Source organism: Lolium rigidum, unplaced genomic scaffold, assembly GCF_022539505.1.
Source record: "Lolium rigidum isolate FL_2022 unplaced genomic scaffold, APGP_CSIRO_Lrig_0.1 contig_5526_1, whole genome shotgun sequence".
In the NCBI taxonomy this organism is placed as follows: domain Eukaryota; kingdom Viridiplantae; phylum Streptophyta; class Magnoliopsida; order Poales; family Poaceae; genus Lolium; species Lolium rigidum.
In genome coordinates, this window is record NW_025900948.1 from 26750 (window position 1) to 47032 (window position 20283).

Below are 20283 nucleotides of genomic sequence, written 5' to 3' on the forward strand. Positions count from 1 at the left end.
ATTTTTTTATTTGGGTGTTTACAATAACAGTCGGCTTCCATGCTGGGAATTTACAACAAATCAACCACATATTTACAACAATAATTAGCAAGAAAAACAACAAATTATTTGAAAAAAAGACAAATCCATGTCAAAAAATAAAACTCATACCCGTTTGTTACAAAATTAATAGATGAATGCAACATCAAAAAATTCATGAGTTGTAGCATCGTCCATTATGGCCCCGTACTCGTCGTAGGCACGTCGGCGCTAGATCTCACAACCCCATACATGTTCCTGTTGTTGTATCGTCTTCTTAGGGATCGTCGTAGTTGATCGGAGGCGTCGTGAATGTAAACTTGAAGGAGTAGAATAAGTGACGGATGACGACGAGGCAGACAAACAAACACCGTGGCACATGACCAAAAAGCGGGGAAAAAAGGTAGCAACTAAAGATAGTAATAAAAATAATAAAAACAAAGCTAGCTGCATGTTTGCTGCAAAACTAGCTAGGCACGCGAGCGTGCGTGCTAGTTAGCAGCGAATCACTAGGGCCATCGATCTCCAACATGCATGCTAGCTCGTGATAACAGAGCGCGTGGAAATAAAAGATAGGGGAGCGGACGTACATGTGAGACGGCAGGCAGAGGCAGCGAAAGCGACCCGCGCGGGAAAGGAAGGCACACGCGCTCCGTCAGCACTACCGATCGCTAGCGCTCGATCGGTCGGCTGATACCAAGCGTTTTCCTCACAAATATTTACGTGGGTATGCGTCGACGTGCTAACTCTCTGATAGTTTGTAATGTCCTTCATATTAGACGCGAGCAGAATGTTGCCACTCATCTTTTAGCTTGTCAGGGTGAGTTTAGAGGTTGTCGTGCCTGGTGTGGTGTGCCCCCGGATTTCATCCGGAAAACAATTTGTATTGACATTATGTTGGTTGATTAATAGAGCACACGCATTCCATTAAAAAAAAAGACTAAAATAGGACCATGATATGTAACTGGGCCGTTGCCTGTTGGCCACCGCAACATCTGTCTCGCCGGCGCGCGCTAAAACCCTAGCTAGCCCTCCCCGCCCGCCCGCCTCTGCCGCACGACCAACCCAAACCCCACCGCGAGGTCAGGCGAGCGAGCGAATAGCCGGCGGCGAGAATGGGGCGCGACAAGACCCGGAGGCTCTCCGGCAGCCGCCACTTCCGGCAGCGGATGGTGCTGGCGACTCTGACCTCCACCCCGGTCACCATCGTCGACATCCGCGCCGACGGCACGCCGGGCCTCCGCGAGCACGAGGTCTCCCTCCTCCGCCTCCTCGACAAGATCTCCGACCACAGCGACATCGAGATCAACGAGACAGGCACGTTCTCCCCTCTCCGACTCGTCGTGTCTTCTTGCCGCCTCCCCAGGGGAAAGAGGCTTCGATTCGGTTGCTGATTTATCGCGGGTCTGCTCGCAGGGATGAAGCTGAGGTACAAGCCGGGGGTGATCATCGGCGGGAAGGACCTGGAGCACGACTGCGGGCTGCAGCGCGGGATCGGCTACTTCCTCGAGCCGCTCATACTGCTCGGCCTTTTCGGCCGGTCGCCCCTGTCGATCCGGCTCAAAGGTGAAAAGCATTTGCTTATCTAGTTTATGCTTGGAGTTAGCAAAAAGATAGGTGCCTACTGTGCTATTAGAACGATTGATTGCCATTTTTTTCTACCAGGAAGTATGATATTATTTCAGGCAGAGGTTTTCCGATTAGCTTGTTCTAGAATTGTGAGTTGTAGAGTTTGTTTCACTGTTCAGTCGAATGGGTTGTTTTAATTAGCGTATGTGTGTCATGTGAGTGTGCCCTTTTCTTGTGTGAATTGCTTTGACAAAGGTTGCTTTGATTGGGGTTTAGTTTAATACAATGTTGCTGAATGAGCAAGCTTTGGCTCTTCTTCATGAACCTATCATCCTTGATTGTGCTTAAGGTGTTGTAGAATTAACGAAATTGTGGTAGACAACACACTTTCAGGTGAATTGATTGTCACGTTTTCTTTTAGGCAGAGGTTGTAACGTTTGGTTGTTCTAGGATTACTTGTTATAGAGAGTTTGGTCCATTTGTTCAGCCAAATAGGTTCTTTTAATTGGTTCATGTGAATTATGTGACTGGGCCCTATTCTTGTGTGGATTGCTTTGACAAGGGGGGTTTAGTTAATTTGATGGAATTCAGTGTTGCTGAGTAACCAAGTTTGGCTCGTTTTCATGAATCTATATCATCCTTGTGGCCATTTCTGTTTATCCATTGAAGATGCCCAGATATCAAGCACCATAAACATCCATAAGGAAAAATTTACAAATGACAAAACAATACTTCTTTAGTTATCCTTTTTTTTTCGCGAAAACGCAAAGCTTGCGTTTCGATTCATTGATAGAAAAGGAGTTTACATTACAAGCCTAAGAAAAGGCCGAACGCCCACAGTACACACCCGACACTCAAACTAGACTACGACAAAAAGGCCGAAAATCCGTCGAGTGCTCCTCCAGGACGCTGCAGAGTGAGCTTCTTTAGTTATCCTGTGCACTAAATTGATGGTCATTGTTCTTACTGATCATACAACGTCTTCCACTTCTATATTTTCCACGGAATCTGAATTTGATGCCATGTTTATAGGAATCACAAATGATACAAAGGACCCTTCTGTGGACACTTTCCGGATGGTTACATTACATATGCTCAAGCATTTTGGTGTTCCTCTTGAGGGGCTGGAGCTAAAAATTGAAAGCCGGGGAGCTCCTCCTCTTGGTGGTGGTGAAGTGCTTCTTCGAGTTCCCAATATAAAAAGCACTTTGACGGTGTGTTGGAGTTTACTTGTGCTAACATTTCGCAATCTCTATGGACATTATCCTTCTAACGTTAACTGTTTCCACAGGCAGTTAATTGGGTTGACGAAGGCATGGTAAAGAGGATAAGAGGTGTAACATTCTCCACCAGAGTGTCTCCACAGATTGAAAACCGTATCCTCTATGCTGCCCGTGGACTCTTTAATATGTTCATTCCTGATGTTCATATATTCACTGATCATAGATCGGGTGCATCTGGTGGAAGGTATTTTTTCCAGTTTGACCTGTTGAATAGTAATAGCGGCACACCCTGCTTTTATCTCCTGATGTCTTTATAACTCAAAAACTTATTCATCTTTATGGCAGGTCAGCAGGATATGGTGTATCTGTTGTTGCTGAGACCACAACAGGCTGTCTAATTTCTGCAGATGCTACTGTGAGTCATACCAATGTTGACGAATTAAGTACTGAATCTGAGAAGCCTGAGCTAATGTCTCCAGAGGATCTTGGTGAACAAGTTGCATCAATGCTGCTAGAAGAAGTGGCTCAAGGCGGAGTTGTCGACTCAACACATCAGGTCTGATATTTCATACCAGTTTTTTCTTTTCTTATCTTTAGCAGGCTGGTTGTATATATTTTTGAATTGCAATTGATAGTTTGTGTTTCCTTGTCATACACCTATGGTACGATTGATGATCAATTCTTTGTTTTGTTGTCTGCTCTATGAAGCACTTAAATATCTCTCCAACATCAGTGGTCTAGTTCTTTGGACTGGTTCACATTGTAGGAAGATAACCGATTCAGTATTTTTATATTCTTTCCTTGAAAACACAGGGGACCAGAACCCATCCATTCACGGACCACTGTAGTAGCTCAAAAAACCACACATAGAAGCTGGATAGAACTACAAATTTAAGCCAAAGATAGCATGCATGGATTTTTCCCATTAGAATTATTGTTTTATGCAAGTTCTTCTGGCAACCTAGTCCTTGGTTCATTTTTGCAAAATAATTCTGAGGTCGTGTTAGCTTTTTTCTTCTTCTTAAAGCTCTTTTCAGATCTTGCTTCAAAATGCACGTTATGTATTGTTACATGATGTCCTCTTGTAAATAATTTGCAGGGCCTTCTGTTTATGTTGTGCGCTCTATGCCCGCCCGATGTGTCAAAGGTCCATGTGGGACAGCTGACACCATACGCCATAGAAATACTCCGAAACATCAGGGATTTCCTTGATGTCAAGTTCATCATCAAACCCGATCCAAATTCAAACACGGTTACTTTGAAATGCGTTGGTGCAGGAGTAAAGAACCTTGCTCGGAAGATTTCATAGACAGAAGGATCACAAATATCATCAAGGATGGAAGGATGCAGCAGTGTTTTGCAACTGCAACACAACAATTCTCATAGCCGTTGTTGTAGAAGTTATGTTGCAAGGTAGTTTTGATGTAAGCTATTTGTTCTGGAATGGATTTGCCTGATCATAGTATTGTGTACACTCAACTGTATCTGATATTCTCATCTATCCAATAGAGCAACTGCTCTGCTGTTTATGTTTCCTAAGAAAACAGGTGTGACTGTTAACTTTAACATAGAGATATTAGTGCTAACATTCAGCACACACGCTTGATGTGCCTTTTCTTTCTACTAGCCTGTTACATCTTGCAACATTTGAAAGGTCATTGTGCCTATTATTGTTCACGAAGATTGTCTAACTGATATTGTACAATCATTCATAGAGATCGAACTCTACGTGGACCTAACACATATGATGGCTGGGTATCATTCTGCTCAGCCTAGCCCAGTCAATATACACACAAACACAAAACTTCTAGTCTTCTCCCTATTAATTCACCCATCTATGTACACAAAGTCACAACTGAATATCAACAAGAGAAGAACACATAACAACTTCATCAGCATCACTACACTTTCTCCTTCACATAAGCAATGGTGAATATCCAAATAAGAGACAAGACCCAGTTGAAGGAACGGGAGGCGGCGCCACTGCTGGCGCCGGAGAAGCCAGTCGGGTTGTCCGGGCCGTACATTGAGGTCCCACCGGGGTTATTGTTCGCGTTCAGCACCGTCGAGCCCGACCCTCCGCCGACTGTCGGTCCCGTCCCTGTCGTTGGACCGGTGCTGTAGCCCGGTGTCATGCCCGCCGACCCGAAGCCTGGCGTGCCTGTTACTGCCGGAGTACCGGTGCTGCCCGAACTGCAGCACATGTGGCAAATGCATGATCAGCATAGAAGAAGTTTCATGAATTTTACTGTTCCATACGAAATTCCTGACAAAATCGTGTGTTCAAGATATGACTGGAAACAAGTTACTGTGATTTCGTGATCTTACCCTGATGATGTCTGGTACATGCAAGCTCCTGAACCTGACGAATTCTCCAACTCGTCAGTACAACAATTTCCTAGTTAATTAAAGAATACCAAGTGATGTAGTGAGTGAGTGGTAGTCTGGTTACTTGGGTTGGTGGCGACGAGCATGCCGGCGCCGCCGAAGTCGCAGCTGGTCGGCGAGGGGTTCCGCTGGAAGTAGCTGTTGAACGCGTAGGAGGCGTGTGCCTGCATGGTGTTTGGGTTGTAGCAGCTGCCCATGGGCTGCAGTGCCGAGCAGTCGGCGCCGCCCATGCCGCACGCGTAGTCCATCCCGGCCTGCAGCGCCGCCTCCATCACCCCCGTCTTCGCCACGCACCACGTCCCCGCTCCCGCCATCGTTGTGGGCGCCGGGCCGGTGGGCACCGTGGTTGCTGGCGCAGGGAAGGTAGGCGTCGCCCCGATGGGCACCGTCGTCGCCGGCGCGGGGTACACCGGCGTCGTCGGCACGGCACCGACGCCGCCGACCTGCGGTGGGTACGGGTACGTCGCGGGGTTGGTGACTGGCGACGTGCCGGGCACTGCAGTCGGCGTCGTTGCCGGGTTGGTGATCGGCGCGGTGACCGGGTTCGTGAACGGCGCCGGCGTCGTCATCGACGGGTCGGGCATCGTAGACGGCTCCGGGTACAGCGGCGGGAAGTTGGGGTTGGCGGTGAAGCCTGGGTTGGTGGATGGCACGGTGACGACGCCCGGGTTTGACGCCGGGTTCGTGGCTGGCACGGTCACCGGGTTGGTCACCGGCGCGAACACGTCGCGCACGGTCGTCGCGCCGAGGAGCTCCCGCCGGCTCCGAGAACGGCACGAGGCCTCCGCGACATGACCCGATGTAGAAGATGAGGTTGAGAGCAGGAGAATACAGAAGATGCAGTTAAGAGCAGGAACCGCCATTGATCGATGGAGCAACGGCGAAGGTAAGGCTGACTAGGCTAGGGAGGAAACGGAGCTGGAAATGTAGGAAGTGGAGCTGGAGGTGTGGGAGAAAGGGGCAAATGCAGTCCAACAAAGAGGAAATTTAAAGGCAGTGTGTGTGATACAAAGTGGAAAAGCATAAGCAATAGGTGAAAGGCCCCAAAGTGGATCGTAATTTGTCCTAGATTATTGCAAATTGCAATGCGATGCGTGCTCCTTTTCAAATTTTCAAACAATTTTTGAAAGTACATGTAGTATGTCTCCTTTGTTGTCGATCGCATGTGGCTGGCGTGGGACTATCTTTTTCATGTATATTTTTTTTCATTTGTGACCATCCTCCTTCAGTTGCAAAGAATTTACACCAACGAAATACAGCATAATCTTTATATATTGCCCTGATGAGAATACTAGCAATGCGGAATGGGGCGGCGTTCCTGTTTTCAGGAGAAAAGCATGTGGATATAAGGCAACGAGGGTATGATGTAATGGCACACTGGCAATAGACAGCATTCGCCTGCTGTTCTTGTCAAAACACACGCAAAAGGAAAAAAATGCTTTGCTCTCCACAGGGCCAATTCAGAAAGGTGTTTTCTCTGGCGACTCTCCAACAATGGTCCTGATCTAGTGCTAGTCTTGCGCTGATCCCTGTAGTACATTCATGTCAATCATAATCCTCAGTCCAATCCAAATAGATACATGTATCCTCACACACATCCTGACAGGAACTTTGAACACACTGGTCCGGTCTGCTAGGCTTAGCTTTGAAGGAGAAAAAATTGAGCTTTGAGGAAACACTAGGAACATTGGGCTTTTGGATCAACTTGGACAGATCAGATGAGCGTGGATGCATATGCATGCATTGCATGGCCTTTCGAAAAGGCTGCTCTTGGTTTCCTCATGCCATGTGTGTGCACGCACCTCATTGATCCTTGCCTGCATTTGCACTCTGGAATAACTTTGCGTAGATGCTCAGGTGTATGTGTGCCTCTCTACCTAGATAGAGTTCTTGCTGTTTTTCCATTGCGAAGCAGCTGCTACTACGAAGTATTTCTTACTAAAATGGCCAGAAATGGCCAATCGGAAGATTATGTATCCGATTAGAAGAGCTGAAAACTGAGACTCTTGCTGTGAATTCTTCTTTCATCCCACAAACGAAGGTTGGACAATGCAGGGATGAAGCAGCCATGGCTTTCTGAACCTTGAAGACTGAGGCAAGAGGAATATGCATTCCTGCACATGTCAGAGGAATCAATTCTGTTGTACTCCTTGTTGGTTGCCAGAACCAGGAAGCAAGGGTACCTATCTGGCTACATCAGCAAGCTTGCAGGTTGGTTGCGTTCCTCCTGATATACCCGATTCTATTTATGAAATATAATCTCGAGCATAGTTCAAAAATGTCTACCTTAATTTTGTATGAAATTTAATCTTGAACATAGTTCAGAATGTCTACCTGAATTTTGTATAAAATTTAATCTTGAACATAGTTCATGTGTGCTAAATGTCCACATGAATTCTGTATCAAAATAAATCTTGAACACAGTTCATGTATGCTAACTATCCACCTATTTGTTATGACATTTAATCTTGAACATAGTATATATGTGAAATAATGGTTGGTTAAGTTTGAGTCACATCAACTTGACAAGGAAAATTAACGGGGTCGATTGCAGGGCCTTGGCTGCTAGATTCGTCATCGTCAGCAAGTCAATCTTGAGCTGATCAGTACCCCTCTTCTTTCTAAAGTTAGGATTAGGATCTGGCCTTCCTGCTTTTTGTTAGCAATGCTAACAGTGCCATCCATCAAAAATCCAAATGGCCACACCGGAGGAGAGCACTTGCAGAATTACTTATCAGCATTTTGTCAAGGACCACTTTTGATTTGCGTAAAAGTCGCCGAATCGGTCGTCCGGGGTAATCTTTTTCATAGGCTACCATCACAGATAGATAGGGCTACAATATTGATCCTACGTAACGCAGCACACATGTGGATGTGGAGTTGTCCCTCTTCTGATCACACCAAAGGTGCTGACTAGAGAACTTTGCAGAGGCGGCAGAGTAGGGTTTCTCAATTATGTCACTCTGGCATATGCTGCATTGCCATATTTGGTACCTTGATCGTGCACATTATAAGAACGCCTTGTAAAACCTACCAACCAAGGAGTTTCAAATGCTTATATTAATTATGTAAAAAAATAAAATAGAATGTACATAAAACCACCTAGTTCTACTCCCTCCATCCCATGACACTTGTCTCAACTTTATCAAAATTTAGATGTATCTAAATGCTAAATAATATCTAGATACATCCAAATTTTAATTAAGTTAAGGTAAGTGCCACAACAATTTAAAATCAACCTAAACATTTAGCTCTTGATAGGACCACATGAAAATAAACGATCTATGTGCCGGAAGGTGTTTGCTCCAGTACAACCCTCTTCCTCTAAACTCAAAATAAACTCAAACACAACGACAACTGAGATCACATGATACCCCTTTGTTATTAGAACAATATAGACCTATTTGCCTCTTAAACGTAAGTTTCAAGATTTTCACGAAAGTGGCCACCATTAGACTTAATACGGTTGCGGATTATGTCGTTCAGCCATCACAAACTGCTTTCATGCAAGGAAGAAATATCCTTGATGGAGTGGCGGTTTTGCATGAGACAGTACATGAGACGCATACTAAGAAATTAAATGGGATTATTTTAAAATTAGATTTTGAAAAGGCATATGACAAGGTTAAATGGTCTTTTCTTCAACAGACACTCAGGATGAAAGGTTTTTCTCCTGAATGGCGCGCTTTAATAAATGATTTCGTGTATGGAGGTAGTGTGGCTATTCGGGTTAATGATGACACCGGCCATTATTTCCAAACACGAAAAGGGTTACGCCAAGGGGATCCGTTATCACCAATGTTATTCAACATTGTGGCGGATATGCTGGCTATACTCATTGAGCGGGCCAAGTCTGATGGTCAGATTGAAGGTGTGATTCCACATCTGGTTGATGGTGGTTTATCTATCCTTCAATATGCCAACGATACAATTCTGTTTATGGATCATGATCTCGAAAAAGCTCACAACCTGAAATTAATTTTGGCGGCTTTTGAGCAGTTGTCGGGTTTGAAAATCAATTTCCATAAAAGTGAATTGTTCTGTTTCGGTGATGCCCAAGATGATACAGCTCTTTATACAGAGTTGTTTGGTTATGGGCAAGGCCAATTTCCTATTCGCTATTTGGGTATTCCGATTTATTATCGGAGACTTACGATAGCTGAATGGAAAATAGTTGAAGAAAGATTACAGAAGCGCCTTAGTAGTTGGAAAGGTAAATTACTGTCCCTGGGAGGAAGATTGGTACTCATTAATTCGGTACTGACAAATATGGTACTGTATATGTTATCATTCTTCCTATTGCCAAAAGGAATTCTGCATAAACTCGATTATTATCGATCCAGATTCTTTTGGCAAGGGGACAGTGAGAAAAAGAAATATCGACTGGTTAAATGGAGTATAGTTTGTAGTCCCAAAGATCAAGGTGGGCTTGAAGTTCATGACCTGGAGGTCATGAATTCAGCTCTGCTGGGTAAATGGGTTTTTAAGCTCCTTACCGAGGATGGGATTTGGCAAACTATTCTTCGGAGAAAATATATCGGCTCCAAGACTTTATCCCAAGTGGTTTGGAAACCAGGGGATTCACATTTTTGGGCTGGTCTAATGACGACAAAAAATGTCTTTTTTCGTCATGGAACTTTCTCAATTAAGAATGGAACACAGATACGGTTCTGGGAAGATGCTTGGTTAGACAATGCACCTCTAAGTGAACAGTATCCTGCGTTGTATAGCATCGTTCATCGCAAAGGAGATACCATTGCTACAGTAATGGCTACCTCTCCACCGAATGTGACGTTCAGACGAGTTTTGCTAGGACAGAGGCTATTGGCATGGAATACCCTAATTCAAAGGCTGGGCGATATTAATCTATCACCTGGTCCAGATGAATTTCGGTGGAACCTACATGTAGATGGCTCTTTCTCGGTCAAATCTTTATACAATGCCTTACTTCATTCTGATTTACCAGTTGATAATAATAAGAAAATTTGTAAGATGAAGATACCATTAAAAATAAAAATATTTGGATGGTATCTTCGTCGAGGTGTCATCCTCACCAAAGACAATCTTGTTAAGCGGAATTGGTAAGGAAGTAAGCGATGTGTTTTTTGTCATCATGATGAATCTATTAAACATCTCTTCTTCCAGTGCCAGTTCGCGAGATCTATTTGGTCGGTCATCCAAGTAGCGTTTACCTTGTATCCTCCGACTAGTGTGGCTAATGTCTTTGGCAATTGGTTTCATGGTATAGATTCAAGGTTCAAGTTGCTTCTTAGGGTGGGGGCGCTAGCAGTTATCTGGGCGCTGTGGCTGAGTAGGAATGACAAGGTTTTTAATGATAAAAATTGCTCTTTGTCGCAGGTCATCTACAGATGTACAGGTATTCTCCGTTTGTGGTTACCTCTTCAGCGCATGGAGAACCGCGACCTATTTACGGAGGTCTGTACACGGTTGGAGGCTACGGCGAGGGATACTTTTTCCCTACATGAGTGGCAGCATAGTCTACGGATTGAAGCCCCTCCCACACCTTAGGCGTTATATGATTCATCGTTCCGATATGTATTCCGCCTAGTTTGCTTTTTGTTTGACATCTTTTCTGGACGTAAAGACTCATAAACGGCTGTGTGCATTCTGGTTATGCAGAGGCTGGATGTAATTGCTTATTATAACTAATAAAGCATCCTTTATCGAAAATTTTTTTTTGAACAAAACGGATAGACGAAACCCTGTATAGAACCAATTTGGTCCAAGTATATTGTACATAATATGGCTAACATATTGTCGCGTCATCGACGATAGATTTTCCGCTTGTTCCTGTCCTTGGCTTCACGGCCTATACCTTGGTGTGGTCTACGTATGTAACTTCACAAGGAGACCAATCCACTCTATTTACTTCAAAACTGTATCAATCACTTTACCAAAAAGTATAACTTTTTGCAAAAAATTCACCAGTCTATTAATAATCATAAATGGTAGTATAAATAGCCGCAAAGTACATAAGAATTGCAAATAGGTAGTCTGACCACCTAGCCAGGACTACAGACACTAGCACGAGACATAGGTGCACTAGTAGAAAACTGGGCTTCTGTCCAGGCATTTTGTCCCGGTCCAGTCTGGAGCCGGGACAAATAGGCCGACCACGTCGCCTCGAAATCATCGAGAAGCTACGGGGCCTTTTTTCGTGGTTTTTAAGGCCTTTTGTCCCGGTTGGAGGCTCCAGCCGGGACAAAAGGGTCTAAGGCCTTTTGCGGCCTGGTGGCAGCCCTTTTGTCCCAGCTGGAGACACGAGCCGGGACATAAAGTCCAACCATTCGTTCCCGCATGGAAACCGATTCGTCTCGCCATTACTGCACACGGAAAACAGAAAGAAGAACGATCATCACCGCCGGAAGTTGCATCGCCGCCGGCGTTATTGGGATGGCCTTTTCACCTCCATCTCCCCTATGGACATGCCTTGTTCTTCCTCAGATCTCCATAGCTACCATAACTGCACCATTAGTCACATCTCTCCCAAAAGAGCTCGGCCGGTGCCGGCCTCTCTCTCTCCCACGCCCCGGCCGGCCCTCTCTCAAGTGTCTCATGGATCCAGAAATTGTCAAGCTCGCGCGCGCCCTCGACTTCCCTCGATCTGAAGTCTACTACGATGTCATCGAGAAGATAAATTTCATGGTCACGTACACCCTCCGTGCGAAGAGGGTGGAGAGGTGGATCCGCGTCGTCAAGAGGGATTTCCTCAACGCCGCGGAAATCAAGGTTAGCTTTTCCATGGCTTTTCTTATCAAAGATGTAGCAAAGAAGCATTTTATTACAAGGTGCTTAAAATTTAGAGATATCATAAAGCATCCAAAATCCTAATGGTAAATTTTTCTGTATTTGAAGGTCATGGGCTTGGACTGCGAGTTCACCGCCCCTCGCAGAGCTAATAAACGCGCCGCCGTCCTTCAACCGTCGCGCAACAGACTTTGGTCTTCCATATTGTTCATGCCGATGAAATGCCACAACTTCTCATCAATTTTCTTGCGGACAAGAACATCAGATTCTGTGGCGCGATAATCCACAATGATGTGAATATGTTGCATACCTACGGAATTAATGGTATTCCGTCTGCGATCAACCTCCAGCAGATCCTCCGGAACCCTGTCCCAAATAAGCAGACTCCGAGTTTGTATGATTTGGCAAATCATTATATTGGGACGGGTCTCGAGCAGAAGAAGAAGTTTAATAAGAAGAACAAGACGCCGAAGACCGCCAAGGAATTAGCATAAGAAGAGGCACTAATTTTTGAATGGGGCAATTTTCCCTTGAGCCATAAGCAACTGTAGTATGCCGCTGTCGACGCTCGCCTCGGCTTCAAGCTGGGTAGGAGGCATATCCAGGCACTTGGCTACAATAGCCAGTTGGATCGTCTCGGACTTAATATTTATGAGTAGATGCATGGTGGTGTGGTGTGTGGTGTGCGTGTGTGTCTTCTATGTATGAACATATAAATCGCCGTGATCAATATATTAAATATTTCTATTATATTGTTATTTATATTCCTCAGAGTTTTCTAATAATAATGGACATATTATTTGTCCAAATACGATTTACAGATTCAAAGATATTAAGTATACCATATTATATGAATAATGATATGTTATTTAAATTCCTCACATATAGTATTGTTTTACCCTGCCTAAACACCTCAGAATAATCTCATATTTTATAAGTGCGTAGGTTATGCAAAGTTGTAGTGGTTAAAATTTCATCTCAATCGGAGTTACAGAAAAAATTATCATGACACACGAACCCCATCACATCCATGCAATAAACCATATTCCCTCAAACCTTAGAAACACATAATTGGTAGCGCTGACAGATGGCTTTAACTTTCTCCTATTTTTCTAATAGTTATGCATATATTATTTGATAATAATATTAATAAATGAACAAAAATAAAATTATTCCATATTCAAATTCCTTACATTTTTCTAATAGTTATGCATATATTATTTGTCCACTTGCGGTTTCAAGATTTAAAGATATTAATTATTTGGCCATATTATATGATAATGCATATATTATTTGATAGTAATATTAATAAATGAATAAAAATAAAATTATTTCATATTCAAATTTCTCACATTTTTCTAATAGTTATGCATATATTATTTGTCCACTTGCGGTTTAAAGATTTAAAGATATTAATTATTTGGCCATATTATAAGAATAATGCATATATTATTTGATAATAATATTAATAAATGAATAAAAATAAAATTATTTCATATTCAAATTCCTCACATTTTCTAATAGTTATGCATATATTATTTGTCCACTTGCGTCTTAAAGATTTAAAGATATTAATTATTTGGCCATATTATATGAATAATGCATATATTATTTGATAATAATATTAAGAAATTAATAAAAACAAAATTATTCCATATTCAAATTCCTCACATTTTTCGAATAGTTATGCATATAATATTTGTCCACTTGCAGTTTAAAGATTTAAAGATATTCAATTCCTCACATTGGAATGCTATATTATTATCTTATGGTAGTATTTACAACAAGGTACAACCACATTCGTGGAAGCACAGCAGGAAAGAACCAGTGTGAGGATGGGTGAATGACCGGTAAGTGACCAAGTCTAAAATTTAATATAGATTAAGTGTAATTGGTGTTAACAATGGTCCAAGTGAGGGAGTAATGAGTCAAACAAAAAAAATAAAAAATGAAAATGAAAATGAAAAAAGATAAATGAAAAAATAAAAATAAAACCTTTTGTCCCGGTTGTGCTTACGAGCCGGGACAAAAATTCCTCCAGCCCAAACCCCTACATCGTAGCCACGTGGTGGACTATAAGTTTGGGCCTTTTGTCCCGCCTCCGTTGTTCCGGTTGGGCAGCCGGAACAAAAGCCTCTAACGGCCCGTGACAATAGGCCAGTTCTCTACTAGTGGCGTGTCGCCGTCCTCATCCCTTCATCACCGGACTCGGTCAAATCTTGTTGTAGTAGGATTTATTATAGTAGATAGACAGGAAGTCATCGTGCTAAGGCCCCAAATGACCAACGCACAAGAGTAGGAACCATCACCAATGATAACAACCGTAGATCGTAATAGATCTGTCGGTCACACGACTTCACGCGCCCTCCGTCAGCCTGGACGCATCACCAGAGTGAGGATGGAGCGAAGAGATCCTTATTCCGACTTCATGATATAGCCACCGCCTCAACATCCTTAAAAAGACACCAAAAAACAAACTAAAATAATAACGAAAACGCTTCGCTGGCGAGAGGTCGTGGTCCGCCACACCTCCAAGATCCAAAGACCACTAGAGGTGGAGCGAACCGATGACATCAGCAGCAAGGAGAACAGAATTCTAGATGAGTTTTGGGGCCGCCCCCTCTCTCCTCTCCTGGCTGGTGCCGGTTTGGGTATTACGTCTCCTAACTTGCTTATGCCAAAGAGTACATTGAACAAAAAACCAAATTTCAGGACTAAGTTAAAATCACAAACTTTTAGACTGAACCACGTAGAAACAAATTATTATGATCAACTCAGTAGCGGTTGTAGTTAGTTCACTTAGGTGACGAGTCTCTCCCAGCGAATTCCCTGCAAGTTGTACTAAATATTATGGGTGTGACTAATTCTCCCTTGAACTTAAGTTTTTTTTTATAGTTCTCGGTGAAGTGATGTCATTTAATCTCAGTTGCAACTCATGTTGTAATTTACGATTGACACAAACCATGAAGCAAATCTAACGATTTGAAATATTTTTTCCTAGTAGCAACCTTACTTGCAACTGAAAAATAATGCCAGTTCCAGCCTCATTTGCAACAGAATTTTTCTGAGCTGCAACTGCAACCTCACTTGCAACTAATACATGCATTGATGTTCATACATTATGATGGTGTAGGACTCAACTCAGAGCTAAGTTAATTCTGAGCTAGCTAAGAATTAGCAAAACTAACATACTATATTAGGTAGAGACTAATTTTTGTACCAAATACAACGAAGGATACCCTTCATCAAAAAAGTGTTGAACCCCTTGTTATATGTAAGAGCACCTCCAGCCGTCTACCCGACGAGGCCCCTGGCACCCCTTTTTTTTTTTCATCCGAACGGCGTTATTCGGCCTAGCCGCGCCCCTCTGGTTCCTCGTCCCCCCCCCCCCCCCCCCCCGGAAAAGGGCATAAATCCATCTGGAGAGTCCAGGCCACTCCCGGGGTGCGCTCGGGGAGTCCGGACGAGAGAAAAGCGGAGACGGACCCACTCTGTTGGCGAGAAAACACGTGAACCCCACCATTTTCTCGCTGCAAATACGCCGAACTGTGAGTTTATTTTTGAAATAAAGCCAAATAAGCCGATCGTCGGACGCCTAGCTCGGGGAACAACTGGAAGTTCGGTACTCCCCACGCTAAACTTTTGTCCAATCTGGCAGTACTTCACCCCGGATTTGGCCGTAGAGAGGGCCAACGGTTGGAGGTGCTCTAAGACACGTTTGACCCGAGAATGACAGCAACACATGCCAATGATTTGGTGATAATTTCTCTTAACCACCATATGAACTCTAAGTTATTTTTAGTATTGTATTCCTAATGATAAACTAGAAACTTCTCTCAAGATATTCTTAAAGCATATAAACTAGAGTTCGCTAACAAGACAGATACAAATACACGGATATACACAAAATTCATACAAGTGCGGCTTTTGTTTTTCTCACATTTGCCATAATTTTTAGCTAATTGTAAGGTGTTATTGATTAAAAACTAACCTAACTTTTATTCTCAAATATGGTGATCATAAATCCTCAAAACTATGAATTAGAAATAAGTATTTAAATTTAGTATGAATAATTATATTTATTTCAACTTGCTTGGGTGCCAATAATTTGCATGGACACATACTAAACGAAAAGCTGCCTGTGATCATAGTAAGATCAGACGCATGCAAATAGGAACAAGTGGGCATATTAGTTAAGGCTGGATGAGTGATATTACTAAATTACATGCGCTATAAGAAATTTGGGTTATGTCGCAAATGATACAAAGATGAAAGCTTGAACTAGGCCAATGTAGACATATGCAGTCCAAACCACATTATTAGCAAATAAACTTTTTAGAAGCTATAGACAACCACCGACACTAATTCCATACCGTGGTGTAAACGCGTATGATGTACATTGCCACTCCTAAAAACATGGTGAAATAGCCCATGAAGGTTCATGACCACCCCCTCAATAAGAGAAGCAGGAGCACGGTAATAGACACAATCAAGACGATGTCGAGAGTGATCACAGGCCACCGCCAGTTGCCAACTAGGAATCGGAGGAAGATGGCCACATACATCAGCTTGGCGACAATGCGGTAGGTGTCTGCGGCCATCAACGGCACGCCGAGCCAATCAGCCATTATGTGGTGGTGTCCGTGGACCAGCGTGATGATAGCTGGGATGCCCAACTCCACACACATGGCAGAGTTGCAAACCGCCACAAGGTAGGAGTATGATTTGTTTTCCCAACCTGCTGAGTCCTCCAAATGGCTCTGAATGTCGGACCGGGGTGGTAGCCAAAGTAAGAGAATTATGTTTGGGAAGTGCTAGAGTGACAAAGAATTCAGAATGAAGCAAACAAGTATGAGGAAACAAGATATGTGACAACATATATAAACAAATAATTGTACAACATATTATAAACAAATAACTGTACTACAAGCAGATTCCACTTAATCATATGATACAAAAGTTTCTTGGTACAACATAGCTACACGGCAAACATAGAAGCATTTTGGTTAGTGTGATGATAGCATGATTTTCATTGCCCGATAGATATAAAAGTGTATGCACTCAAATCAAATGCAGAAATGAGATGGTTATATGCAGTGTTTCAGGTGATGCATGAGAAGTTTACTGAATATCAACCTACCAAATTTCAATGTTATTTTGTGCTCCATCCTACAACACCAATAACGAGAGAGCTGAGAGAAGAAAGGGGAGAAATGGGCTAATCTAGCCGCCGATCATTGATGTGCCACCACCTTCATGCCAGAAGCGTTTGTCGCCGTTGCTTCATCTTTGGCCGCCGCCACGACAAGCGGTGAGGACGAGAGATGGGGAGAACTAGTGTAGGAATGTCGGGTGTAGTATGTACGTACAAGGGAGGTACTACACATTAGTGTTTCTTTTGTCTGCTCTGAAATTAACTGTCTTTCTGATACATGCCAACCTATATCCGGGGCGCTCCAATTTCTCTAGCGCAAGTTACTCTAACTTTGAGTGGCTGATATGTGGGGCCGTTAGATGGGAGGCCCACATGTTAGCGACCTAAAGTTACATGACTTGCATCATATGGTATATGCCAACATCAGGACATGCCCCGTATGCATTCGAATATGCTCCCTCCATTCTATGAAAGATTTCTGAGACTTATCTAAGTTCGAATATGTGTAGACACTAAATAGCATCTAGATATATTTATATTTGGATAAATCTCAGACAAGTTTTATTAGACGGAGGAAGTATATCCAACCACGATACAACCACTTGTTGGGAGGTATCCACGTCGACCCATCCCTGCCTGGATGTCAAAGTTTTCCTCTTTGTCATCATAGTATATGTCGACCTTAGCTATAAAATGGTCGCCCCAAATCCTGGCTCTAGCTCGCAATGTGATTTACCATGGAGTTAAACAGAGAAAGAAACATCACCTAGGTAGCCAGCCATTGGCTGATGAACGTTCAAGTACAATGGCAAAACGGAAGCGCGAAGAGATGATGCAGATGAGCCTGAGCCAAGTGGACGAGGAGAAAGGTAATGTGCACTTTGCTTAAGAGCTAAGGCCAAAGAGGAATGTTAATGGATGGGAGGCTATACATGGGGTCGTTAAACTAAGACATTGGGATTGATTAAAGCGGGGCGACTATACGATATGCACACACTGCTCTGCACTAGACGAGAAAGAAAACAAGAAAAGCCATGGCATGCATGCACACGTCAATCTGAACGACCGATCGGATCGATTAGAAAGATGAGGAAAGAGAAAGAGATAAGGAGTATAGTACTATGTGGGCCGGCCAAGTAGCTACCGATTGCATATTTGCATGCACGGCATGATTATGGTACGTGAGTGCTATGCTAATCGAGAGTGAGGTTCACCTGAACATTCCTTGGCTCCAAAGGTCGCGTTGACACACGGGTCCCAAGCCAAACACGTGCGTTTTCTCAGCCTACGTATGTAAGCACGTGACTCGTTGCAGTAATTTTTTTTTTCTCGTTGAGGGCATCTCCAGCGGCGAGACGCATTTCGGACGCCCAAAAGTGGTCGCGAGTCCATTTGCGTCACCCCGCGGACATATTTTGTCCGCTCGTCCGTTTGCGTCTGGGTGTGCTCCCACCGGGGTGACCCATTTTTTGAATTGCAACATAGTAAAAACATTCAAAGTAGTACATAAAAATGCATAAAAACTATACAAAATAGATCTATAGGCCCAGACTACTTGCTTCCTGACGGGCCGGCACCGTCGTTGCGTCGCTCCGTCGCCTGCTTCTCCGCCGCCTCCCGCGTGGCCGCTATGGCTCGGTGCGCTGCCGCGTCCTCTTGCAGGCACTACTCCAGCCTCGCGTTGGCGGTGTCGTCCTTGAGCGTCTCGAAAGACTCGACGAGTGCCCTCTGCTCCGCCGCCTTCTCCTCCGGCGTCGGCGCATCAGGGTCATCGGAGGACCAAGATATCTCCGAGTCGGAGTCCTCTGCTGCAGCGGCGGCGGCCAGCCTGCGCTGTTCCAGCTCGGTGTCCAACGCCGCGTGGCCCGCTAGCTCCTCATGTGCTTCCTTCTCCGCTTCAGCCAGGGCCGCAGCGTCCCTGACCGGGTGGAGGAGGTCGGTGCTGTCTTCGGAGTCGAACTCCTCGGAGGAGCTCGAGGCCGGAGGAGGTGGAGTGGGAGGTGAAGGTGGAGGTGGAGGTGAAGGCGCGGCAGCCTGGCCGCGTCCGGTGCTGCTCATGGTGGATCTGCTGGAGGCTGAGAGGAAGCGCGCTACGGCAGCGGCGGCTAGGGTTTAGTGGGGAGGAGATGAGATGCTCGCGCCCCTGTATATATAGGTCGGAGGCAGGGCGACGACCGCGCCACGCGTGGCATCGCCATTAGTATGTGCGCAGAGGTAGGCGACAGCCGCGCGCCACGCGAGGCATCGCCATTAACGCGGCCGCAGACTGCCGAAGCGACGCCTCGCTGCCAGTACTGGCGGAGAAGACGCATCGACGCTGTGTCACTGCCAGGCGGGCCCGACGAAACGTCCGCCAGACACGAGCGGACATTTTCCGCGTCCGCCGAGCGTCCGCCAGAGATGCATCCTAGGCGTATATTTGGGCCAGGTTTACGTCTCCGCGGACGGTCCGATCACTTTGCGTCGACCCGCTGGAGCAGGTCCCAAACGCATTTCCGGTTACAGCGGATGAAAACGGTCGCTCAGCGGCCGTTTGCGTCACGCCGCTGGAGATGCCGTGAGAGCACATGCTGCGCAGCAACGGAAAAACAAGGATCGACTTCGGTAGCTGGGCTGGCAGGCCAGGTCCGAACTCTCAAAGAAAAGCCTCCAAGATGCAAATGCGGCCGGCTTTCCGGCTTGACTGACTCCCGGAATCTCTCAAAAAATCAAATACTGACTCCCGGAAAATATCTGCACACGACACCGGTGTGTATACTGACAAAATTATTATATCAAGAGTAGGTAAGTGGGACAATCTCAAAAGAAAAAGTGGGACAAGGCGTTTTGGCTCCTAAGTGTAGATACACCTATTAGGAAAAGTAAAATACTATTTTATTTTAAAATGTAAAAAATCGAATAAAATATCTCATTGTGCATCCGAACATCCTATGTTACCTCATGAAAATTTTGCGGGAAAAATATACTTTATGTGGCATATGTAAAAAAGACAAATAAATATCTCCTAAAACATTTTTGGAGCATCAGAAATTGTCTTTTTTGCACGTGCCATAGAAAATAATATTTTTCGCGACACTTTGTGTGCAGAATAGAATATGTGGAAGTACACCGGAATTTATTTTAATTTTTTTTAGATATTTTGAAATATGTTTTTTTCAGTAA

At 44.3% G+C, this 20283-nt stretch overlaps 2 protein-coding genes across 2 annotated transcripts; one reads left to right on the forward strand and one right to left on the reverse strand.

Moving 5' to 3' along the window:
* Window positions 1-1103: 1103 nt before the first annotated feature.
* LOC124681764 (probable RNA 3'-terminal phosphate cyclase-like protein) lies at window positions 1104-4369 on the forward strand. Its single transcript, XM_047216589.1, has 6 exons — window positions 1104-1335; window positions 1435-1584; window positions 2620-2801; window positions 2879-3054; window positions 3156-3366; window positions 3910-4369. The coding sequence occupies exons 1-6, from the start codon at window positions 1134-1136 to the stop codon at window positions 4117-4119; spliced, it is 1131 nt and encodes a 376-aa protein (XP_047072545.1). The 5' UTR covers window positions 1104-1133; the 3' UTR covers window positions 4120-4369.
* Window positions 4370-4667: 298 nt separating this feature from the next.
* Window positions 4668-6472, reverse strand: LOC124681766 (mucin-5AC-like). Its single transcript, XM_047216591.1, has 3 exons — window positions 5263-6472; window positions 5139-5172; window positions 4668-5003 (listed from the first exon to the last, which is right to left on the reverse strand). Exons 1-3 carry the CDS (start codon window positions 6059-6061, stop codon window positions 4712-4714), a joined length of 1125 nt encoding a protein of 374 aa, XP_047072547.1. The 5' UTR covers window positions 6062-6472; the 3' UTR covers window positions 4668-4711.
* Between the last annotated feature and the right edge of the window lie 13811 nt (window positions 6473-20283).

Excerpts from the sequence above, each read along its gene's own strand:
- LOC124681764 (XM_047216589.1), top strand. The coding sequence starts at position 1,134 with ATGGGGCGCGACAAGACCCGGAGGCTCTCCGGCAGCCGCCACTTCCGG. Across the intron at positions 3,055-3,155 it reads TCGGGTGCATCTGGTGGAAG|GTCAGCAGGATATGGTGTAT; the intron begins GTATTTTTTCCA and ends TCTTTATGGCAG. Across the intron at positions 3,367-3,909 it reads TTGTCGACTCAACACATCAG|GGCCTTCTGTTTATGTTGTG; the intron begins GTCTGATATTTC and ends AATAATTTGCAG.
- LOC124681766 (XM_047216591.1), bottom strand. The coding sequence starts at position 6,061 with ATGGCGGTTCCTGCTCTTAACTGCATCTTCTGTATTCTCCTGCTCTCA. Across the intron at positions 5,173-5,262 it reads GCTCGTCGCCACCAACCCAA|GTTCAGGAGCTTGCATGTAC; the intron begins GTAACCAGACTA and ends AGAATTCGTCAG. Across the intron at positions 5,004-5,138 it reads ATGTACCAGACATCATCAGG|TTCGGGCAGCACCGGTACTC; the intron begins GTAAGATCACGA and ends CATGTGCTGCAG.